This window comes from Sphaeramia orbicularis, chromosome 7 (genome assembly GCF_902148855.1).
Source record: "Sphaeramia orbicularis chromosome 7, fSphaOr1.1, whole genome shotgun sequence".
NCBI classification, from domain to species: Eukaryota; Metazoa; Chordata; class Actinopteri; order Kurtiformes; family Apogonidae; genus Sphaeramia; species Sphaeramia orbicularis.
In genome coordinates, this window is record NC_043963.1 from 19,835,151 (window position 1) to 19,862,088 (window position 26,938).

Sequence of the window (26,938 nt, forward strand, 5' to 3'; positions counted from 1 at the left end):
AGTGGATTTTTTTCCTTCCCTAATGGCACAGGATTATTCCACAGTGACAATGTTAGGATTTATCAGGCTCTGATTGTGAAAGAGTGGTTCAGGCAGCACGAGACATCATTTTTACACACACAGTCGCGGAAAAAATTATTAGACCACCCTTTTTTTCTTTAATTTCTTGTTCATTTCAACGCCTGGTACAACTAAAGGTACATTTGTTTGGATAAATATAATGATAACAACAAAAATAACTCATAAGAGTTTAATTTCAGAGCTTATATCTAGCCATTTTCCATGTTTTCTTGATAATAACCAAAGTTCTTACATTAATATCTGTGGCATTGTACTGCCAAAACCAGTGCTTTTAGGCATTCCATGTTTTCTTTTCTGTCTGTTTTAGTCACATGATACACACAGGAGTTAGTACTTGATTACATAACCATTGTTTTTGATGACTTTTGATGGTCTAATAATTTTTTCCGCAACTGTAGATTGACCACCAGAGTGCAGATCTGAACCCAAGACTTTGGGCAGTTTTGCAACTCTCCCATCATCAGTAGAAGATGGTGGAAAATTGATGCAGTTCCGAACAGAAATAGTGTTAACCTTTATTTTTAACCATGTGTAAGGACTGCATGGCAAAAAGTCCACCATATTTGTCCTATAATTGAAGCTACTGGTAATCTAACAAAATATTCTGTGATTTTTTTTCTTTTTGTCCTGGCAGTGTATCTTTACTTCTTCCATTTTATAACCCAACAGTCTCCGTGTCCCACTCATTCTGATTAAACTAAAATAATCTGATTACATCTGCTGTAGGATTCTAAAAACACACGTTCAAGCTTTGTGATTTTAATCATATCTTTTTAACAAAGTCATCATCTCAACAAGAAAATCATAACATTTAACATCATTCATATCTGAGTCATAAATGTTTGAATATGTTACAAATTATATTTTATATTGTAAACACAACAAAATTCAAAGTTCTATGACATAGCCAAGGGGATATGACGGCATTTTTCCAAAGCTCAATATTCCGATCAAATAGACTGCCATGGGTGAGAGGTGCGCTATAAAAAATTAAACAGAGATTAAAATGACAATAGATTGGTGAATACACAAATGCCAAACACGTGCAACATTATTACTGAAATAAAGAATTTATAAGGCTTTCACTGGGCATCTCTTTTCCCATTATATTTTTCATTATAATTTTGATATTCTTTCTGCAAACCCATACCTAATTTGTGCAAATACATTCATGATAGAAGTACAGTAGTGGCCAAAAGTTTTGGGAATAACAAGTTTTATTTTCACAAAATTTGTTGCCTAAGTGTCTTAAAATATTTCCACATGTTTCTGGGGTACATTAAAGGACAAGTAGAAGCATTATACAAGTTTCAAAGACTTTTATCGACAAATAAATCACATTTAAGCAGTGAATCGGTTTGTATCATTCCCAAAACTTTTAGTCATGACTAAATGTTGATGAGCTGAAAAACCAGAAGATGTCTTTACTTTAATTTGCTTTAGTAGAGTTCATAGTCCCTTCATCATTGGCATCATCATCATCACTTATTCCACAGGGAAACAATAGCATTATAGGTCTAATGAATTTATTTGAGGGTAGAGAGAATTTCTCTATCTTAGTAGGTTTTCACTTCAGTTATGTTGTTTTCCTCTTCTTCTTCAGTACCTTTTATGTATAGAAAATTAACCTCATCAGCAGAACAAGTAAAAAACCCCTCTCATAATAATAACGTCAGAAGTATAATTTTGATATGTATGGGATAACATATCAAATACAGTGCCTGCTTTTGTGAAGCAAATAACTGATTATTATTTAAATATTTTGCATTCATACTTTTTCTTATTCACTCTGACTTTTCCATATTTGTGAGGATTTGGATTCATCCAGAGGATTTGGATTAATTCCAGAAAAAAAAAAAAAACACTTAAGCCCTTCCATCATGCTTTACAAGATAAAAAACCCAATACTGGTACTCTACAACAGGTATGGAATACTAGTTGATGAGAATAAAGTATCATTTTCTGTTGCACTGGTTTAATTTGTTGTTTATAAAAATTTAATGTGATCAACTGTTTTGCCTGATGCTCTTCAAAGATAAGACAAATATAGGTATACAAGGTCTTATTAAACAAAAAAAGAACACCAAAACCATAAATTCAATACCCTTCATAAATTCTATACATAACATCACTTTGCTTGAAAAACCAACCTTATAAACTTCAGGGTTTTCACACGATAATCTCAATATCTCAATACAGCAACTGTAAATCTATGTGACCATTCTGAGTTTACTTTAACAAAGGATGCTTAATAAAACAACAACAAATGTTCATAACCATGATAAAAGTAAACTGGATATGTATTAAGTGTCCAATCCTTTCATCGGCAGTGTTTGTGATAAAAAATAAATGTTTCTATTGAACAAAACAAGCAGTCATTAAGAGGCAGAAATATTACAATTTGAGTTCTTAAGTGCAAAAAAAAAAAAAGAGAGAAAAAAAAAGAAAAAAACACCACTCAACCAGTCCCCTTTAATTACTTGAGCATTTAAGCATTTCATAGGAAACAACATCAAACAGCAAAAACAAGGTGTGGGAATGTTCACGCTATTTAAAAACAGTTATTTGTGTTAGTGCTGGAAAAAAAAAAAAGTGTCCTCTGTGGATATTTTGTGATTGGAAAGGTGAATAAGAGGACCTCCACCTCAAAACCTTAAATAAGCCTACATATTAAAACAACATTAGGCCTGTTCAGACATATCCAAATCTTCCAACATCATTACGCATTACAGGTATTTGTTGGCGGTATATATAGTAAAACATAGTAGTGGCACGATTAAAAAGGCCAAATAATCCAGTATGTTACTTCTCCATAACCACTGATGTTCCAGTGGCTGCTATAATAACATTAGAACAATGTTAATATTAACAGGCAGAACTTTTCTTCAGGTGGTGGAGCCTACAGAGTCAGAGTGAAATGTGATGTAGCCCGAGGACGATGCCGAGGGTGTGCTTACAAAACTGTTTGTGCTTCCTTTACTCTCAGCTTTTTTCAGGTCCTTCTGATGCCCCCGCTCGGACCCACCACCCGCTCTAGCTCCGAGGCTTGTCCGTGGCCTACAGGCGGAGTGCCCGGCTGTGTGTTGGCTGCGTCCAGGTGAGGATGTTTCCCCCTGCCGTTTCCCATCCTGAGCACGCTCCCTGCAGCCTTTCCCAGAGCTACAAGCCCCGGGACTCTTCTTTCCGACTTGCCTGTCTGGTTTTGGCGAACCCTCAGGCGAGCTCCCTCGATGGCTGTTCCTTTTGTGTTCAGAGAGCCGCCTCAGTGCTTGAGGCTCACGCTCGAAGTCTGTGAGCGGGAAGTGAGGGAGGATGACTGTGTGCTGTTCATACACATTGGGTATAAGTGAAATGGTAGATGTGCGCCGCGGGCTCTTCCTCGGGCTCGGCAGCGGCGTCTCATCTATAAAATTGATCACCTCATCGCGGCTGAAACACCGCAGTTCGTCCTCGTAAAGCTCCCCGCCGCAAACCACGCGCGGCAGGTGCTTAAGAGAGTGCATACTATCCTCAGAGCGTCGCCGCTTGCGATGAGGGTGATGGTGATGGTGGCTCTCCTCGTGGTAGGAGACCAGGCTGCTCCTGCGCCTCTCGTGGCGCGGTAAGGTGGAGCTGTAGTGGGCAGTCACTATCATGTCCTCGGTGGATCCCCATCGGTGAAGGTATGAGGGGATCCGGTCGCTGGTCCACATGTCGGTTTCGTCGTGGGAGTATCTTCTTGTAGGGGCACCTGGACGGAAAACACAGACCAAAGCCACTAGTCAGTTCGCCATTCAACGATATCCTCATAGCCTAACATCACAGAATCAGGGCTTTGTGGTGCAACACTTTAAGTAACATGCTGTGTCATATTACAACACATTGTAGCTCATTATCAGATACCTGTAGGATTTTTCATGGTAACATTTTTTTTTTTTTTTGCATGAATATTTTAGTGAATATAGCTCTATAGAAAACACTGTTACCAACTTCTACATTTCAATACATATACAGTATCTATGATTAGGAAATGTTACAATTACTTATTTTAGCAGAAAATCCTACAAGTAGAATAGAAAGGTTTGATAATGAAGTGCTACACAGTGTTGGGGAGAAACTACTTACATATAATAACATTAAATGATAAGGTTACAAAATAAATGTCACTAATCCATTGCACTTAATTAGAAAAAGTATGTAAATAAAACCATAAGCTGTCAGTTACTAATGTAAATGCAAATTACAAAAGGGTTATATGCAGTACTGTGCAAAAGTCCAATATTAGATTTGTTGGTTTAGTAAAGTTATGAATTATTTCTCAATCTCTGTATTAAGATCCAATCTGGGTATATGTGAAGTATATACAGCAGTAAAAAGTATTTATTGTGACCTCCCTTTGTTCTTAGCATGTGTTTGACCCTTTTAATCAGACAAAATGAGATTTACACCATTAATTTTCTGATATTTTATATCAGGTTTCATTCAATACATGTCAGATGTTTCTATTTGCACTCATCATGGGGTCAGAGGTCACACTAAATAGTTATTTTAACCTTTAAAACCCATTTAGTGTTTAGTCTTTTAAATGTGGGCACATATTCACTGTGTTTTCTCGTATTTGGGAAGGTCATTTCAACCCTGCAAAAACAACAACTTGTGCACAGTACTATAAAGCAAATAAATGTCTTTTTTATGATGTGATGAGGTCTGGTTTACGTAAAATATTTATCATAAACGTAATCAAATGTTACAGTACTGAAGCACAAACAGTATTCCAGTTTTAAAAAGATAACTAGTAATTTTAAATTTTCACATTTCAAGTAATCTTCCCAACACTGGTGCCACATTATATAGCATGTATTCTTTATTGTATCCCTTATATATGAACATTTTTCATCTAAACTGGACACTATTGTATGCTTAAACTCTTCTAACTTAAAAGGTTAATTATCTGCTTTTTTTTTAATACTCACATTCCATTCTGCTCTGACAACTATGCAACAGAGTCAGGGTTTGTAAAGGTGAGGTCGAGAGCCACAAGATTGATATCAGCCTGACCCCCTGTGGTCGCTTTTAGTAAATGCAGAAAAATAAGACAGCAGACGATACAGTAGCAAAGTAAGTATGTAAGGTGTGAGGGACTGGACAGCAGAGGGCAGCACAAGCATTAGAATGAGTTAAAGATGTAGTAGGACAGAGTAGGTAGCATGAAAAAAAGAGAGAAGGAGAAAACTCGGACAGTAAGCCAATAAAGCCTCTAAAGGGCTTTATTCTGAAATCCAGCCACTTTAGGTGTTACCTTATAATGATCTGAAGTATAGCTGGGTTTCAGTAGAGGCAAGAAGTAATCAGTTATTATATTTTATCCAGTTGTACTGTAAGAGAAATTAAAAAAATAGAACCCATAGTTCCCGTTAACACATTTCCCCAGGCATATCATTAAATAAGACACCTAAATGGAACCTTACAGTTGAATTAAATGTCATGTAATGATGTCAGACACAAAAATGATGGAAGGAATGATGATTTGATCAAATGGAGTGACAGCTACTGTATGCATCTCTGTTTCAAGGCTTCTTAAATGTTGGTATACAGATCCAATTCAAAAACAGGATTGGAGTTCATTATTTGGCCTCTATAATTTGGGGTATGTGGGGTTATATTTTTTATACGAATCTTTTAAAAATGTTTTGTAATTCGGGCTGTATTTAAAAGCTCTTATTAAAGATGATACAGGTTTAAGATGCCTTTGAAAAGAATATTAATGTTAAGATCATGAGTTAGGGTTAGGGCAGTACAAATCCTCACCACAGTCTTCCAGGCCAAGTTCAATCATTGATGTTCTTTTTTTTTTTTTTTTTTTTTTTAACTTAAGTCAATCCAGTATATGATTGTTTAGTTTACAGACTTGGAATCAGACATAAGGCTTTTGGTTAATTGCCCAGGAAGGCTGCATGTCAGAGCATGTTTATGTGTTAATGCAGGCTGGAGATGAGCCTCTCACAGCTCTGCATCAGACTAGGATGGATGCTGGATCCAATGGAAGCAATGCTTTTAAGCAGAACATGAGCAGCTGTTTATATACTTTCATCAAACGCTGAGGGATTCCTGAAATGCAGAAGGTATGTTGGATACTGAACTCTTACCCTCTTACAAAATAAAACTGAAGTCATTTTCTTGTAGGCCCTTAACAGGAACACAGCAGTTGAAGCACATTTAATATATTGATGAAACTGCAGATGGTCATATTTACCAAACATTAGTCAGTCACAGTTTATTTAGACTCTTTAAAAAAGACAAAAGAAATCTTTTCGGGAGAGGTAGCATCACAGAATGTCTGAGGATTCCAGAAAAATCAAGATACTGTAAAGGCTCATGAGGCCATTTCACCATGCACTTTAGCAATGAGGTGACATTAAAATATTTCAAGTAAAACAAAAGAAGAAAATCAATAAAAATATACCTGCAAATACTGCATTTTATCTTCCTGTTGTTCCCTCAATGGATACCCTTGCGGAACCCCCCTTTCTAAGGTTGAGAACTCATACTTGGCATTACGGTCTACCGTCACGATTTCAGGCGCCGAGCTATAGTCATATGGTCTGTCATATATTAAGTCGGCATGAATTCCTCCATCTTGGCTGTTTCTGCAAAGTGCAGAAAAGCACGAGCGTCAGGATTAGAGAGCAACGAACTCAGTACACAAGACAGACAGACAGACAGACGAATAGATAAGAGAGACAAGTTCAATTGTTCTCTGGTTTAGTGTCTCTCTATGTGTCTGTTTGGAGAATTTAGAGCCGGGATCAAAAAATGCAAAATGACTAAGAATTTCAATAGTTATCACTGGGGGGAAAAAAGCCCCATGTTGGTTAAAATGTCAGTAAGCAGCACAGGTACATTCTGAATTATAATATTATCATACGGACAATATAAGATAATCCTTTATTAGTCCCACGACAGGGGAATGTGCAAAGTTATCAAATGTTTTATTGAACAAAAACCCATCTGTTGAGTTGATTTTCCCAATCACTGCATTCATGTTCATTAAAGATCAATTGAAGATGGGTGTAAAATGCTGATCTTGAGCAAAATGTCAGCCAAAAGGATGAAAGATGACAGTAGCTATTTGCATAAGCAGCTTGGCATGCACGTCAGTAGCTTTGGAAACAGGAAACAATCCTTATACATACAACTGTGATGAGTTATACATGGCAAGCCCTCTGGAAAAAAGCAGAGAACTGGCAGTGTTAATTTTCACACAGAATACGGACGGCTTTGTGTCGTTTTATGGCTCCTGCTGGACAACGATTAGTAATCAGGAAGGGGTGTCAAGAGGGAGAGGATCAAAAGGTTTGGAGGGTTACAAACAGGAAAGAAGGGGTTCAGAGTGGGTTGAGTTTAAACAGTGCCAATAGAAAAAACGTAGCGAAATTTGCATCAATTTCCGAGGTCTCATCATGGAACCGGTCCAAAAGCCTTTTCTATGATTATCATGTGACCTAATTCTGGGACCAAAATTTTGTCTAAGTGTCTGTGATTCGTTGGTGAATTTGTTAAAACCCTCTTCACATTTCTGTTATAAAAGAGCTGAGCCTGTGAACACTTTAACTGTATCTCTTTTATCTATTTGTCTGATATATTCTAATTACAGATACTAGTGGATTTCTGCTTTTAAAGACAGCAGTGTTTGATTTGCTCTGTAATCTGACCCACTGTGAGGACATTTTAAAGCAAATAAAATGATCATAAAAACATAAAATTATCCCAAACATATTAGACTGATAGCTAGCCAAGTTGTGTTGCAAGAAAAAAAAAAGATAAAACCTGTGTTTATACAGTATCCTTTCGTGACTTGAGGGAAATATGACCATCATAATGACATGAAAGTGCTTTTCAGCTTCAGTGCAACTGTTTGAGGTTCATTCTGGATCCCAACAAATAAATGGGAAACCATTTATGTTATCATCGTCTCTTTCCAGGGCATTCTGGATGAAGATTGCCCGCTTTAAATGCATTGAAGTAGAAAAAAAATGAAAGAGCTCCGAGGTAAATATGTCCTTTATCCAGGAATATGTCTTTTTCTTTTTTTTTTTTTTTTTTTTTTTGAAACGACATCATGGTAAAGCAAAGCACTTTATATAGAGAGTACACACCACGTACAGAAACACAGAAATGTATTTTTAGTATAGAAAATAATGTTACACAGACACTTGCCACTTCAGTTTCATCTTCTGACAACAAAGGTCACATGATAGGTCACATGATAACATTGGACCACTGATTTAAGACTTAAAATTACAACACAATGGTAAGAAATAAATGGTGATTATCATAACCATACTGCAACAAGTAAAGCAAATGTAAAATGTAATGTAAATATATAATATAAAATACACAGTTGCACATAAAGTTGGAATAATTTTGTTTTCAGACACATTTCTCTTTTTATTCCTATTTATATTCATCGGTAATCACCTTTGACTTAATGCAATGATTACATACTGAGCCATGGTTACACTTTATCTATCAAGAATAAATCACATTTTCACAATCATTTCATGAAAAGAGGTTAAATATATTTTATTCCAATTTTATGAGCAACAGTGTTTAACAAATGCCTGTTAAAATCTTTAAGTGTCGGGTCCAGGCCTAAAGTCCAGTGAAGAAAGGTAATGATTTTAGACTAAACATCAGTTGCTTCATAACAAAAATAAACTTACCATGTTAAAAATGCCAGTTTCAGCACATTTATTAAACATAGATTTTCTGGTTTCATTCTATATTTTACTTTAAGGTTAGTTTAGATCAAAGATTTGGGACAAACTGAGACAAACAGCAACTATTCTGTTCAACAAACTGATGGCAATGACGGACTTAAAGTGTGTTTGTTTAACCCTCAAAGACTTAAAACAGCCGCTGGAAACCAAAAGAATCTGCTGATCTGAAATGTTAAGTAACTTTTGAAACACTAATCCTATCAATGCATGTAAATAATTCACATAAGATGTAGTTTCACAGCTTTTCATGGTCATCAGATATGAACCATCTGGACGTTCAGAGGCTCCGTAGTGAACGTAGAAACACTGTCATCTTCAACAACATTGATTTGCTGTAATCTATTTTATTTATTTATTTATTTTTTCAGTTTTCTCTGTTTTGATATAATAACCTTTGCATTTGCTATGAGTGTTTGTGATCAGTACATGGACAGAAAATATTAAACTAATTAAATTAAATACACAAAATTTTCTCAGATTTTCACTAAAAAATACAAAATGCAGGGGATGATATTAGAATAAATGGTGATAAATCACTTAGGAATGATTAAATGTAGAGAAAAATTCTTCTGGAAGTCACTACAAAAATAGTTTTACAGGGTTTCTGCAAGTCATTAAAAAGCATTAAAAGTCATTAGATTGATTTTGTGAAATTTAAGGCCTTAAATGGCATTAAAAAGCATTCAATTCAATGTCCAGAGGCATTAAAAAAATAAATACACTTGATGGGAAAAAAAGCACTGTTATTCATGATTTGTTTTGATTATATAAACATTTAATAATTTTGATTGGAAGTATAGTGTGATGATTGGAACCCTGTAATTGACTATTGTTTATGGCCGATACACAAAGTCACAACATCGGATGCTTGGAATGCAATGTGCTGTGGCGAAAGAGGAATATTAGTAAATGTTGGAAAAATGGGAAAATGCAAGTTTCAGCAGAAGTGACTGGAGGAGGAACTATTCAGAACCTGGTTAAAGCCTATCGACGGCAAACTGTCGTAAAACTATATAAAACTGTATCTGCAGTTGGACATGGGCATTAAATTTGTTTAAAGTGGCATTAAAAAGCATTAAATAGATTCACTGATACCTGCAGAAACCCTGTTCTAGTTCTAAAACATTAAGTGGCATTAATGCTCCGTAATCTGAAACCTGAAGGAATACTATATGTGTTATTGCTCTGTAATCTGACCCACTGTGATGACATTTTAAAACACAAATAAAATGATAATAAAAACCTAAAATTATTCAAAATATATTAAACTTATAGCTAGCCAAGTTGTGTTTGCAATAAAGAAAAAAGATAAAACCTGCAGAAAACCCAGTTCTAGTTCTGACACATTCTAAAGTAGCATTAATGATCCTTAATATGAAGCATAAAGGAATACTGTATGTTTATTGCTCTTTAATGTGACCCACTGTGAGGACATTTTAAAACACAAATAAAATGATAATAAAAACATAAAATTATTCAAAGCATATTAAAGTGATAGTTGTGTTTGCAAAAAAAAAAAGAAAAACCTGCAGAAAACCCTGTTCTAGTTCTAAAACATTCTAAAGTGGTATTAATGCTCCTTAATCTGAAACATGAAGGAATACTGTGTGTGTTATTGCATTAAATTCTGACTGACTTTTTGGAAGCACTTGTGTCATCCACCAAATAACACTTACATCTCACACTGAAAGCGCTGTATAATAAAACTCTGATTTTTTGGCAGCGGATGAGCAAAGACAGCTTACATTCAGTGAGTCAGCTGTCAAAAAAAAAAGAGAGGCTTGTTCTCAAATAACACTTCACAAAAAAAAAAAAAATCTATTTTGTGAGGTTGAAACACTCACCCTCTCCAGACTGAAGAGGACAGAAAAGGGTGTCAAAACATCTATCAAAACCTCTTCAAACCACATTTTATGCGTCCAGGACGTGCGTAGATGTTCGGAGGGGCAGTGGGACATGTCATAAATTCTCCTCTGATGTTAACGTGGGATGAACCTCCGGCTTTTGCAAACAATTACATAAGCTGACCGGTTCTATACGGAGGCTGTGTGACTCAAACGTTCACGAGGACTTCTGTCGCTTTTTTATGATGCTTCATTTCAAGTGTCAATATTGTGAAATCACAGAGCAGTTCCTATCTTTAACTTTTATGTGTGCTGATAATATCACAGATATAACATAAGGACGTCATTACTGCTCTTGTTGGAAACATGACGGTTAACAAATACTTTTTACGGCCCATGTTTGATTTTAGTGATAAAAATACCGTAAAGTTAATAGTGTTACAGTTCATTCACTGTCTTGTCTCTTTCCTTCCTTGTGATATTTACTGTGAGACACATCCAGACACCAAGTGTTTTATGTCCAATTCCTGTCTAAGATCTTTTTGCATAAAAGACTAACTGCTAATGGGCTAATGTTTGGACAAAACAGGCACGGCACTTCTTCGTTTTTGGTAATAAAATACATTTGCTTCATATGCTGATTTATTTGGTGTGAAGGAGGATTAACGCCGCATGAAATTTCAAGAATAAAATCAAAATCTTACAAGAGCAGTGTAATTTTGCAAGAAGAAGTCATAATGTTAAGAGAGTAGGTCATAATATTTGGAGAAACAAAGGCAATTTCGTGAGGATAAAAACAGAGGAAATGACTGTCGCTGTTTGTGAAAATGAGGATTCAGGTCATCTTAGATTACAATTTACTGTCAGTGTTTTAGACTCAGAAATGTGAACTTACAGTGTTCAGCTGGTAATTTTGACTGGTTGAGTTTTTTTCCTCAAAATACTATGATATCTTCAAATATTAGAATTTTCCTTGAAAAATATGACTTTTTTTTTTTTTTCTAAAAGTATATATTATGACCTTATTCTTATGTTAATCTCCAGGTGTGGGTTTAATCCTCTTTCAATTTAGTCTACCCCTATAAATAAATATTCTCACTGAGGCACAGTCTGACAGAAAAGGGCTGTTTCTACTAAAGTTTGTTCTATATGTCCATGTTATGACACAAGCCACTTTTCCTTGACCCTCAAATTGCGCAAATATAAGTTGTGTGCAGAAGCCAATAATATAATAAACAGCTGATAACGCAACAACGGCCGATAAGGTAATGAATTTGCCATTTTTAAAAATGCAATAAGTCAATAACGTAATATTCTGGCCAACAACGTTCTGAACCGATAACGTAATAACTTAGGGTCAATAACGTTATAACTATTGCTGGTATTACATTATTGATCTGGTAAAAAAGTTCTTTGCAAATGTAATAACTGAGCCAATAACGTAATAAGTTATAACGTTACTGGCTAAAAGCTATTTACATTATCGGTTCAGGACTTTTATTACATTAATGGCCAGATATTACGTTATTGGCTATTACATTTTAAAAATAACAAATTTATTACATTATTGGCCGTTATTATGTTACTGGTGTTATTACATTATTGGCTTCTACATTGCACAAAATGTACCTAATGGAAAAACACAATTTGCCGAAAGTGTCATTTTTTTGAATACAAGTTTTTTTTGTGCAGGCAAGAGGTGTTTTTTCGGGCATAGCGCAAATGGTATTCAAGTAAAACGGCAATGGAAAGACCTTTTTTCACAACTAAGTCAGGTGAATTAAAAAAAAACAGATGTGACGTACATTACAACAGGCGAAGAAAAAGAAACATGTTGCGTATGTGCGGACACACCAGGAAACCCATCATTTTTTAATTTAGTACGAGACAGAGGGTATATATATAATAATAATGATATATCTGTAAATCAACACCATATTTATGTTCGTCCCCATGTGATTGGAATAACTTCTCGTGTCATCTCACGATAAAAAATAAACAAATCATCGCATTTGTGATTTAATGGAAAAACCGACATTACGCACTTCTGTTTTTTCGACATCTAATAAATATCGGTAAAGTTTTGCTCAGATGTCCAATGGAAAAGCAACTACAGATTATTAAGTCACTTTTTATAATATGATGCCATCAGTTTGTTGTATTGTTAAATGAATTGCTGCATCTTTACCGTTAACAGCTGTTTCTTGTCACAAATCTTTGATGTAAACTGGCTTTTATGGAAACATGATGATTACATAAGGTGTCACAGTAGCATACATCTCTTCCAGTATCGTAAACTGGTGTTTTAATATATTGCCAATTTGCTAATGTACAAATAGGATGGCTGCAGACGTCCTTCTGAGGACTGTATGGTAAATCACAGAGGTGACACCTTATCTCAAAGCCCATTAAAACAGGCCACAGACTGGCTCTCATACTAACCTCACTTCCCTTCCTGCTGTATTGCTACCCTAAATTTTCTCATTACTTTTATTCCCTAGGCTAAAAGACAAAACTGTTCAGGTTGGTAAATTATATATGTCACTGTAACTTCTATCGTCAAAGACAGTGCAGAGTGCTCCTCAACACAGAGCATTTTCTGAAACTAAAAGCCTTGGACTTTAGTCAGTAGAGTGCACTTCGACGATAAAGTCAAATTAGAACTTCAATACTTTATCTGCAATTCCACTTCTGGGCAAGAATTTGGTTTTATGGCTGGGCAATATTAAGAAAAATCACATCTCAATAAATTGCCTGTCTGGTGATGCCATTATATGTGGATATTTTTCTACCTGAAAGCCAGAAACTAAAACACAATACATGCTCCTGCAGTTAAAAACAGGATACTTACACACTTTTAGCGCTGAAAGACTCACATTAAACTTAAATATGCTCTCTAGCCTAGCAACATTATTACTGAAAATGACCCAGGATGCAGTGCTGTCTGTAAAATATCGTATTCACACTAGAACATAGCCCCTTTTTTAAGAATATATGGGTGCTTCTATGAAACTGGTTCCTAAAAACAGGACATGGGGGCTAAAAAATCAAACTAGCTGTAGACTAATGTTATGAAGCAAGTTTGGAAGCACTGTGGGGTCTATTTTAAAAAATAAATATTTACTGGGATAAAAGAGAAACTATTTTTCAGATTAAAACACATTTTTGTATTTTTTGATATATTTTTATACAAAAGTCCGCATGTAACAGTAAAAAGGACATGAAAGTTAAGTATTTTTTTTATTCTCTCAAAGGCACATTTTAGAAATCTAACTAATTATGCAAAAGGCAGAGTGTTTCACAAAAATTACCGCTGTTGTAAAATCACTCATGATTTATTTGTGTTTAAATAGGCAGGTTCCGCATGTAACGTGAGTGGACATGATGGGTTACACACAAAACCCGGAATGAGACTGCTGATTCATGAAAAACCCACGTCTGGATTAGAAAAACCACTAGGATCGTCAAATTTAACACAGTGTCTTTATTTATAGCGGTATATAAGACCATTTACAGCCATGTTTTCCAGATCAAATGCACTGACACATAGGTAGTTTTTCATGTCCAATTTTGGTTCTATTTTTGGGCCCAATATGTTATTAAAAATTCATTAATTTTGGGATGGCTCAGAGCAAGAGTATAATTTTTTTTGCATTCATCTAGGGTCATCATTAGGTACATTTTGGGGGGGAAATATGTCTAAATTTCTGTTTTATTATTCAGTCTAAAACCAGAATGAACCTAGTTTCATCGAAGCACCCATATGCATAGAAATACACATTATTTGTCATTTTTAATGCCAGAACATGTGATTGAAATGCAAAACTCGGCTCTCACTGCGAAAAAGTCTAAAGTTTAAGATCAAAATCTAATATTACTGTAAAAAATTAAGTATAAATTTAAAAAAAAAACCTATACAGCTAGATTAAAAAACAATTAACTGAATAAAAAATGAATGAATCCATGTATGAGTCTTAAATCCCATAGAGAACAAGTCGTGATACATCAGAATCAAAATATTGCCCAGCCATAAATACAATACTGTGCAAACTGTAACCGTAGTCGTAGTAACAGTAGAAGTGCACCCTGAGCTGTCTTTGGAAATAGAATCATCATTCACATCCATATCATCAGGTGAAACAGGAGGGACAAAGGAGGCGGGACGGGGAGGAGACAGGCGCCAGCGGCTTACCTTCGTCCACCTCATCGTTGGACATGATGGCGACGCACTTTTCCCACACCATCCTGATATCGGCCCGGTATCGATCGCAGGCCCAGAGGAACATGGGCAGCAGGATGGACTGGGCGATGGAGCACCACAGCACGCACAGCACCATCCAGTTATAGGAGCGGTCAAACTTCAGACTGGTAAAGCTGACCACCTGGACGGGGCGAACAAAGCCGTAAAAAACACCATCAACATAATCCGCTATGTACGGTGGGCCCTTTTCACTGCCTACTCTGTTAAATGACTCCACATAAAGGACCCCGTGGTGTTCACAACACTGAAATCAGGAAAAACACATCATATAACTGTGAACAAAAGCAAACAGCGTCATTATCAATTCAGTCTGTGAGCATAGAGTAGGTTTTTGTTTTGGTTTTTTTTACACATTTTATAAAAACAGGAGCAAAGTGACAGAGCCTCTGGAAACCTCCCACAGATAGATGATAATATACACGGTTTTAGTGAAAAGCAGCATTTTGTGAACTTAACAGGAGATTTTGGATCATTGAACATGTTATTGCTGTTTCCCGTTGTTCAGGGAACTAAAATGAAGTTGGTCTAACAAACATGAGCTGACATTGAAGTTATTGCACTTTTAGTTAGGACATAATACTGAATTTACATTAGATTACGAGATATTAAATACAGTAACAATAGAGATACAAGGGAAGAATCACATCCATTCCATCATGTGAGGAAATTTTACAAACAGACAGTGTATGACTTTTTCTAAGTGGAAATAACAGATTTAAAACATGTACTTGAGGTTTTATTTATAACTATTCGTATTAATAAGAATATGATTGATAAGAATTACAGTAGCACATTATTGCTCACAGAAAATCTGCTTATTTTTTTTTCCTTTTACAAAAGCAAGATGGTAAATAAAGTCATTCATAAACAATCTGCCAACTGTGATGAGCAAAAAAAAAAGTTTTTTTTTTTAAGAAATGTCAGCCACATTCATAAAGCACTTGATTTAGCTTTTGTTTATACTTATTCATATTAATGTGGCGGATGTTTCTGAATCGTACAAATGAAAGACCAAAAAGTTTTGACACAGTTTTGACAGTTTTGATTTGCTCATTAGAAACGGAAGATATAGTTATAAACAACTCGATTCACCTTCTAGCTTTTGTAAACGGAAACGATATTTTTGTTTAACATGTTTTCCATCAACAATAAAGTGCAACTGTGCTAAAACAATCACTACTACTACTGCTACTTTTTAACTAATGCTTCTTCTTCTTATTATTATTATTATTAACCCTTTCATGCATAGTGTTCACTTCAGTGGACAGTTATTCTCCATCTGTTCTCTTGTATATTCATGGATTTTGTTGGTTTAGTTGCATATTCAGCCGACACAGTGGACACTTATGCATCATCCCATACACTGACATTCAGACCATTACTGTAACTGTGCTGTTCTTCATAAACCTGATCTGCAGTAACATGTTCGAGCGGAAATCAATTAATTGTTAGACTGTAATTAACAGTTTGTTGTTTTTTTTTCTAAAACAAAAAGTTTTTTTTGCATATTATCTCCATGAACTAGGACGATTATTACTGTTATTAATTATTTAAGGAGAAGGGGTGGGATTTTGTAAGTTATGCTTCCTCTCACTCCTTTTCAAATATGTTTTATATGTCTTATGTTTAAGTGTTTTGTTTATTTATTTTCTTCTGTTTTAACATTCATATTCAAAATAAATACATCAATCAATCAATCAATCAATCAATCAATCAAATCTATCAGTCAAGTGAGTCATAACTAGTATTAAACTATGTTAAAATGTGAGAAAACATCAGATTAGCAGCATTAAAATGTTTTTATTTCATTGTTTTCATATCACTTTCTGATATTGGGTTTTAAAAACATGTTTCTGTGCTTCAAGAATAAAATGCACGGTGTAGCCAGGTGGACATTTTTGTAAATCCATGAAAAAAAACAAAACAAAACTCAATTGCATTGTTTTTTCATGCCTAATGAGGAATAAAAACACTCAAGAAAAGATCTCGACAAAGGTTCTAATAATTCATGCATGAAAGGGTTAAGTAATTAAATGTAAAAAATTTTGATCAAGATCTTTTTATTGAAGTTTTCTCAATATAATACAAGTGCAAAGCTGAATGGTCCTTATAGAAATCTTAAGTAAGCATGGGTGTAAATCAATCACAGCTAGCACCATAGAAAAAAAACAAACAAACAAAAAAGCAAAACAGAGCAAACAACAAACTGTACATAAAATAATCCCTCCTCAGTCATTGCCAGTGCACTAGACATAATAAAGGATCACTATATCACGACAGAAATCTGTGCTAGGAGTAAGCCCGGAGTAAACAGCATTGTTAAACTGCACCTAAACATAAAAGTAAATATTTAATTAGTTAAGAAGCCCCTGAAACTTGACAAATCACATTTTCGTTGGAGCTCAAGGTACCAAGCCCCCCCTGGTTCCTCTGTAGTTCACACCATATACACAAACCCAGGTTTTGGCATTCATCTCTGTACGAGTAGCCAGTTTACCACGACGTCATTTTCATAGGACAAATACAAGAGCCGTCTTTTTCCACTGTCAGTGTTTCAACTACCATTTAAAGTGAAGTAAGTTTATAGCAGAGTAAACAGTAAGGCATACTTTATATATTAACATCACAGTTCAACCCAAGTACCATCTGAGAAATGCCACCCAGCACATGGACTCCAAATCAAAACATGTAGCTAGTAATTTTATTTAGTGATTTCTTGTTTATGTTGTTAAGGAGACGGTGAAGGAATAAGGACAACACATTTATGACTTGTGTATTTTTGTATCCAAATACAACCTTTTTTCATCTTTAAAAAGACAAATATCACAGCAACAACCTCAAAAACTAAACTCAAAGGCCAGAATTTGACAATAATAATAATAATAATAATAATAATAATAATGATACAGTGTTATTAACTGTAATTGCTGCAATACTTCAGCCATTGGAATGTGTTTTGGAACAGACAGGTGACTTTAGTTTGGACACAACTGCCTATAACAGCTGGTAAATGTTATTTACCGCAGTGAGGCAGCCAAGGGCGTTATCTGATCATATCTTATCTCTACGTTTCAGTGCCATGAAACTGATCGGATCGATTACCTCAGACTCATTAAGTCTGGTGTCACCTCCTTAGGTCGTGAACTTTAACACAAATCCAGATCACTCACTGATTTGATGAAGTTGTAACCTGTCAGCTTGTTATTGATCTTCTTTATCTGCTGAACCGACACATTTAAAAAGACAGACAATGCAGGCGATAATGGTTGTTTCCTAATGATTTTCACCGGGTTACAGTCGTTCTGACCATAAATACACAGTAAAACACTTATGAGTAACCCAGCTCTCACTCATGTATTAGTTAATCACATTTCTAAGTATTAAAAGACACTAATCAAAATGAAATAAGGTCCTCAAAGACAGTAAATGAGATATAAAAACATAATGCAAATACAGAATTTGTAGGCAATAGGAGTCAGACATAGTAGGCTGCCTTGGAAAAAACACATCCTGAGCAATTATTATTATTATTATTTTTTTTTTTAACCCGCCACCACCCCTCCTCTTCAGAGGACAACTTTATTTTTAATTACAGCTTGTATTTAAGAAACAATCTCAAACTTTATATTCACATGTTCATCCATTCCTTGCTTGTATACATATACATAGAGGGAGAGCTCATATAGACAAAGGTGTACAGGGACAGGACGAGACAAGACAGTGGGACAAAACAGACAAAAGACAAGACAGTGGGACAAGCCAGCTAAGTGGTTAAGTAGTTACTGTTGAAGATTTTTACAATTTCAATATATTTAATTATGTTTGAATTGCACTTAAAGGTAGGGTAGGAGATGTTTTCCTGGAGCATTTTTTACTATATTGCTTAAAATCCCTTTCGCACCCCGATTACAACAAATTAATTAAATGCTCTAACACAAAAATAAAATTTTTTAGTCACCTGTGGAACAGACAGGACTGAAAAAACACCATCCAATCATTTTAACCAGCCCATCGAAATGACTGATTGGTGACATGTCTATCAAACTCAACTGTCATTTGTCCCTCCCACCTCTGCGCGTACCCGTCTTTGTGCACAAATTGTGTGTTCTCAGAGGCTTGGAGCACTTGTACAGGAATGAGGGGGTGGGGGGTCACACATAACATCACTTGTGATAGCGTAAAAACTAAAACTGAAACTTGAGATGGTTTCAACATCCGATTCCAGACTTCTATGCCAGGTTTATTGTTTATTGTTTATTCGCATGTATACAAGACAATAAAAACACAATAATAATAACAGTAAAAGACATGCTGGGGAAGCCAAAAACCAAAGTGGTTTATCGTGGGCCTCCCCAAAGACTTGAAATAAAAAAAGTATTTACAGTGTCTAATATGATATACAATCATAAATAAACAAAATTAATTAAAAGAAGGAAATAAGTCAAAAACAAAAAAACCCCAAAAAACTAAACTAAATACATCGTAAGCAGTGCACGTAGAAATAAATAAGAATCGACAAAACTATAAAATGAAATTCAGAATGAAACTAATAAGTTATCTAACTAAGAAAAATGATAAATGAATCAAGAAGAGCAAACAGATCAGGTGGAAGTAGGGCTTGGATGTTCTATGAAATCCAGTTTTAAAAGTTTTTGGAATCTGGGTAAAAGCACACAGGTTTGCTGTGACTGGGTTAAATTGTTCCATATGATGGGGCCCCTATACAGTATTATAAATTGTTTCTGATTGGATTTTGTCATGATCGGTCTTAGTAGATTCTGCTGTCTTGTACTATGGTGATGAATGTCTGAGTTGAACTGGAAGAAGCCTTTGTATTGATCAGGTAAACATATTACAGGACATTTTCACGACTTCTAGCCTGTATCCACTGGACCCCCTCCTCAGCTCTAGGGGCCCCCCACAAATGCTGGGCCCTATGAATTTGTCATGTTTACTCCCCCCCCCCACCCCTTTATCAGCATCCCAGGCAATATATACTAGTCAACATTTGCTAGGGATCAGTTTTATATTTGCACAATAATTGATGTTGTATAATATTTTGGGTGACTTCATATATTATGTGTGTACTTTGGCTAGTCTTGTAAAGAAAAATGGACCAAAAGATAAAAAAACATACATTTTTATTGCACTTTCTGGCAAAAGGGTGATACAACCCTAGAAATTAGAGTTCACAACAATTACTCTTCCAATTTTGTTTTCACTGAAACCACTCAGAATGTTCTGAAACACATACGGTGTGATGTCAATAATGTGTGTGGCCACCATCCACATCCGCAGGCTGTACTCCACTGGGAAAGTAAATTTTCAAGTTTCCAGAATTACACCCCCGAATATAGCAAAGTTATAGTCCTGATCCCTAGCAAATGTTGACTAGTGTATATTGCAGGGTTAAAAAAAAAAATAAACACAATGTTGGTTTTTTCTAATATCGTGCAGTCCTAATTTCTAGGACATCATGATAATATTTTACTGTTCTGGCCTTTTTGGAATCAAATTGGGCTGTATGTGACTCCTGAATTAAAATGATTTTTGCATTTCCAGTCGGATTGGAACCTTCAACGGGCCAGTTTTGGTCCACGGGCTGTACGTTTGACACCACTGAGTTAAGACATTCATTCCTCTCAGTTTTCTTGTCGTGTCAGGCTTTAAATCTTAATTAACATGTAAAGTTGTGCATTAATATTTACAGCAGATATAGCGGCTCACTGTCCCGTCTAAGGGTTTATTATACCAGGCTCAAGTGAACGGTCACATAAATCTTTTTTTTTTTTTTTTTTTTTTTTCTTACAGAACTTGTAATGTTTTTTTTCCCACAAAGCGGCTCTTTTTTTTCTTTCCCTCTGTGTTCTCATTCATTTGTATGTGTGTTACTGCTTTTCATGCATTTAAATAGCTCATTACATAAGGTCATAAGAGGGCTAGAGGCCTTTTTGTTGGCTCTGTCACTGGAAATATGATCTCTCATTAGTATTGTACCTCTCTCCCTGATATACATGTGCATACACTTCAGACAAGACAGGGAGTTCTCAGCCTAAAAATAAAGTCTTTGATCAACCTCAGGCTTACGCATCAAGAAATATCCATCATATGCAACTTCAAGTCTTATCTTGACCTAAACCAAACATAATATACATTTGATGAAAAAAAAAAAAAATACACAGCAGATACAAACAGCATGAGGAAATGGTGTTTTTTTTCCAGTTAATTTTCCTCAAATCCAGTAATTCATAAAAAATAATTTCTCCATGTTATTCTTTTAAACAAACAGCACAAACAGAAGCTGCGATGCCTAAAGGCCTGTGAGTTCATCAGAGCTGAATCACTGCTTTAACCACAAGGTTTTCATCATAACTTTCATTCACTTTCTGAAAATACAGTATATTCACATTCACTTTCTGCACTAACTACAACGGGCTGCCATTGACATAACATGTGAACCAGAACCTTAGTGTTTTCCACTGATGTTAATTTCTAATGTATCTACACCGCAATGAACTTGTTAGAAGATTAACGAGAAAATAATGTCATTGTTTGAGGCATTTTTGGAAAGGAATGTTGTTGAATAGACATGACAAATAACAGGTTTAGATCAACTTAAGGGAAAAACCAACTATGACTAAAGGCCTAAATTAGGATCGTTTACAACAAGGCGCAAGTATTTCCATATAAGGAACATACAAAAGATGATTGAAGCTTCCAACTTTTAATAGAAGAGCTTTGTCTTGTCTGACTACATTTAGAAACTCATATGTTTTATGAATGAAATGGTAACTTTGAGGAAGAAGATACAAAGAAAACAATATAAAAAACAAAACAATGAACATTAAAGCTTTAGTCCCATATTTCCCCTGTGATTATACAACAAAGAACTGATAACACCGGTCTACAAGCAAAATACCTACAGAATAAAAGTAGAGAAACGACTAAGTTTGAGTCACTAATAAAGAAAAAGTCAAAAATGCTGCTTGGCTGTAGTTTCCAAAATACAGTCTTAGGTTAAAATGTGTTACCAGATCTGCTTCAAAACACTAGTCGCTTTTCCATTGGACATATGAGCAGAACTTTAGCGATATTTACTAAATGTAAAAAAAAAAAACAAAAAAAAAAAACAGAAGTGCGTAATGTTGGTTTTTACATTAAACCACAAATGCGATGATTTGTTTATTTATTAAGATAATATATGCCTTTATTAGTCCTACGAGGGGAAATTCCAGTATTTATCCAGTAATTATCACGAGATGTCATGACAAGTCATTTCATAAACATGGCGACGAATATAAATATCTGTTTTGAATCTAGACTGCTCGTTACCCCTGTATCCTGTATTAAATTAAAAAATTATTTGGTTTCCTCGTCTGTTCACGCATACCGTGCCATGTTTCTTTTAAAACTCTTCTTCTTCGCTTGTTGTAACATCCGTCAACATCACGTTTTTTATTTTTTTTTGTTCGTGAGACTCTAGTTCTTTCCATTTTAGTTTTGCGCGATATACCAATTTCACTACGCCCAAAAAGCCACCTCTTGCAAGCGCAAAAACTTTACATCGAAAAACAAACTAAGTTGTTTTTACATTAAACAAACTTTTATGGGCAAGTTATATTCGTCCACTTTGAGGGTCAATGGAAAAGTGAGTCATGTCTGCACATTACAATACATTCACCTCTCAGGCTCTTTCTAGTGATTTATACTTTTATATATACTATGGATTTACAAATCTATAGAAATGTACATAATTCGATATATGTATAATAACACTTTATCATACATTGAAAACATGAGCTAACCAGCACTTTTGTAATTTTTCTCCCAGCTTATCTTTTTAATGTAAGATTTAGCACATTTTATCTCTGAGGTAGATAATTTCTTAAAAAAAAAGAAAAAAAAAAGTTGACCACTGTAATCTATCTGTCTGCTCCATGTATCAGTATGAAAGCATGTGTAGATAGTGATGGTTTTTAAAGTTGATACAAATAAAGCTTCATTCATTTTCAGTCATTTCTTTATTTGTTTTGAGCAGGAGAAAAAAGTAATCTTTTACGCGTACAAGGAACTAATAGCAGAGCAAATAAATTAATAAATAGAGGCGATCAAGACAATATAGCAAATGCTCTGTATACTTGTAATAACAAAGTAAACTCAGTATGTATTGCTCCAAAAGGAATGAGAAGAAGAAAATGTAAAAGCTTATTTAATTTGAAAAAAAAACAAAAAAAAACGAAGACAGTATATTGTGTATGCTGCATATAAACAACTACGACATACACTACAAACAAAAAGTGAAGGATATTTTTAATTTTTGGGCAATTTTTTTCAGTTGGGATTCTTGCACATCGCTTTTTACTTTTTTTGTGTGAATTGAATTGAAACACATTTTTTTAGTTTAGTTTTATTTACAAATAGCAAAAATGACAAAAAAAGGGAAAAAAAAGAAATATCCTTAACTTTTTGTTTGTAGTGTAGATACTGTTTGTAGTGTAGATTCATTTTCAGTCATTTCTTTCTTTGTTTCAAGCAGGAGAAAAAACTAATCTTTCACACGTACAAGGAACTAATAGCAGAGCAAATAAATTAATAAATAGAGGTGATCAAGACGATATAGCAAATGCCCTGTACACTTGTAATAACAAAATAAGTTCAGTATGTATTGCTCCAAAAGGAATGGGAAGAAGAAAATGCAAAAGCTTATTTAATTAAAAAAAAATAAAAATACAAAGACAGTATATTATGCTGCATATAAACAACTATGACATACACTACAAACAAACAGGTAAGGATATTTTTAATTTTTGGGCAATTTTTTTCAGTTGGGATTCTTACACATCGCTTTTTACTTTTTTTGTGTGAATTGAAACACATTTTTTTAATGACCAGACAGTTTTATTTACAAATAGCAAAAATGACAAAAAAAAGGGGAAAAAAAAAAAGAAAAAGAAATATCCTTAACTTTTTGTTTGTAGTGTAGATACTGTTCTCATTTTTGGATGTTGTAAGTGATATTCTACAAAAGTGAAGCTGCATTTAACAAAACTCCAACCGTTACAACAGACTCTTGCAATTAGATTGTTCTACTTTCACGAAACACCAGCCCTTATGGAAGAACCACTACCACTGTGGCTTGCTTTAAGACGACAGGGCCATGACTGGTTTGGCAGCTTGAGCTTTCTACAGGCTCTCTGGTCTCATAGAAAACCAATGAAATGGCTTGTTTAAAAATAAAGGAGAACCTGAGGGGGGAATTTGCAAACCAAATGGCAACACTTTGAAACAGAGCTTGCTTCTTCCACTCAGTGATAATGCACTTGAGGGATCAGTTTCTTCGGAAGGAAAGACAAGCGACACCGTACTTTTAAAGCCCGAAGTTCCCTAAAGATGATACTTGTGTTAATCTGTTCCGCATGTGATCTGTAATCTTCTGCAACAGTCGGTGATCTACAAGCATCACATCCCAGGTACAGTGGAAGCCAAAATTAATAGAACACCTGACAGATCTGAAATATTAACATTCCTTGCCTCCAAAACATGATTTTTAATTTGATAAAGTTCATGAAAAATGGTACGATCTTCTGTGAAGGAACCTGATTGTGTGACACTGACACTGAACTATAGGCCTCGTATGATTTTTTGTAAGGAAAATGACCTAAATATCCTTATGAAAGTTTAGTCTGTGGTTTACTGAGCATGATGATTTCATAGATATTTCATTTGTTTTATGGATATTTTAGACCCGGTTGTACTTTTGTGGCAGTTCCTGAATTAATTTTTCTCTCTATTTAACCTTTCCTAAGTTATTTATTGTCATTTATTATAATATTATCCTCTGCATTTTGTGTTTTTTCAGTGAAATCATCTATTTTCCTACATTTGATTCACTGATCATGTAGATCAGGGGTGTCAAACTCGTTTTAGTCAGGGGCCGCATTCAGCCTAATTTGATCTCACGCGGGCCAGACCACTAAAATAATAGCAGTAACAACCCTATAAATAATGACAACTCCAAGTTTTTCCCTTCATTTTTTGTGCAATAAAAAACATTAAATTATGAAAATATTTACATTTACAAACTATCTTTTCACAAAAAAGATGTGAATAATCAGAAAAAAATTTAATTTCTTAAGAAAAATAGGCTACATTTTAACAATATTATGCCTCAACTTATCACTTGTCCATGTGCATTACACACAATGTTTCACAAACATAATATTGTTGAAATTTTGGCGTTTGGAATGTGTAACTAAAATAAGAATGTCTACAATATTATGTATCAATTTATTAACACAACTTACAAATTGGATCTACAAATCCACAAAACATTTAGGAACAGACAGAATATTGTTAAAATTGTACTTAATTTTCAGGTTGGTCACATTTTATTGGAAGTGTTATTAGACTATTATTTTACTTTAGATCACACTGGACTAAAACCAGTTCAACACCTTTGATTGTTAATATCTTCAGTGTAATTTTTGCACTCCATAAAATCATGCCGTGGGCCGGATTGGATCCTTTGCATGCCGGTTTTGGCCCCGGGCCACATGTTTGACACCTGTGATGTAGATGTTCGTCAAAGCTCAGAGTAAATTCAAAGGTTATTGTATTGAAACAGAAAAAAATGAAAGAAAAAAAAGTGACTTTTCAGTAAAATTTATCATTAACTGAACATAAACAAAGTGTCTCCATCCACTGTCATTGATCCAACTCCATGGGTTTTACTGGTGAATTAATGTTGTAGAGGATGCCGGTGTTTCCACGGTAACTACGGAGCCTCTGAACATCCAAATGGGTCATATTTGATGACCATGAAAAGATGATGAACTGCATTTTACCTCAATGATCAATATGTATTGATAGGATTAATGGATGAACACTTATTAAAAAGTTCTGATCTGTAGATGCTTTTGGTCGACAGTAGATGTTTGGGTCTTTATGGGTTAATGACAAATTATAAAAGCAAAACAAAAACAGATGGAACACCTTAAATATGCCAAGCGTTCTAAAAACTTTGGCCACCAATGTATGATCGATGAAACTGACTTTTTAAAAAATTATTTATTGGTTTATTTAATAGGGACCATGCATATTTATAAAAAGTACACCCATGTAAATATGCCAGAATTGGTAAAATATAAAACTACTTTTCATCTGCAGTCCCAAGGAATGTGACAGAAAACAAGACATAAAACAGCCACCATTAAAGTGTATGTGTAAGTTTGTGTAATTGCGCTGTAATTCTACATTAGGATGATTAATATTGTTTTAGTTTGGACAGACGTCAGTGAAAATCATCTCTGAAAATGCACTCGCCCTCCTTCTATAAGCAGAAACATACACACTGAGCATGCCCTACTTACAGCCACTGAACAGAGACATTAAAGCACTGATGTAAATAATACATCAGAATGGTATGGTTACAGACACACTGTGGGTTTACTTCACCCTCAACCCATTTCTTTCACCTTAATTTTTCATTTTTATCCAGTCTAACCATATCGCTACTCTCTCTCTCTCTCTCTCTCTCTCTCCTCAGAGCTGACTCAATTAACCTCCTTCGCCCCTTATAAAACTCACACCCTAAGAAAAGAAAGGACACAGAGGTCACAAAATGGCTGCTAGGACTGAATCTCAGCCTGTATGAGCACATCAAGAACGAAAGATGAAAACACTGCACTGTTCTGCAGAATGCATGGAAGTATGTGCAAACACAAGCCACAAAAAGACAACAACAGGAAGAAAAACAAACTGAAATCTGAACAACTGTCTCCATCACAACCAGAGGTGGAATGTGATTAAATGCTTCTACTTGAAAGGAGTCACGTTTTGCTAAACCCACTTTTATTAGTCTTTGGTTCATTTATTTGTGTATTTGGACCCTAATAGTTCATAAGTTTGAATTTGAACCCTCCAGGTGCTGCAAAGCTATTTTTATATTCATTACAGCAAAAATCGAGTGGATTTCTACAACCTGTTCTAATTCC

At 34.9% G+C, this 26,938-nt stretch overlaps 1 protein-coding gene across 1 annotated transcript in view; it reads right to left on the reverse strand.

Moving 5' to 3' along the window:
- Positions 1 to 2,774: 2,774 nt before the first annotated feature.
- Positions 2,775 to 26,938, reverse strand: part of LOC115422909 (probable G-protein coupled receptor 153) — a 45,977-nt gene continuing 21,813 nt past the window's right edge. The window contains exons 3-5 of the mRNA XM_030139533.1: positions 14,873 to 15,066; positions 6,522 to 6,707; positions 2,775 to 3,810 (exon numbers count right to left, since the gene is read on the reverse strand). Coding sequence (XP_029995393.1) covers positions 2,967 to 3,810; positions 6,522 to 6,707; positions 14,873 to 15,066 — 1,224 coding nt within the window. The 3' untranslated portion in view covers positions 2,775 to 2,966. The remainder of the gene's footprint in view (positions 3,811 to 6,521; positions 6,708 to 14,872; positions 15,067 to 26,938) is intronic.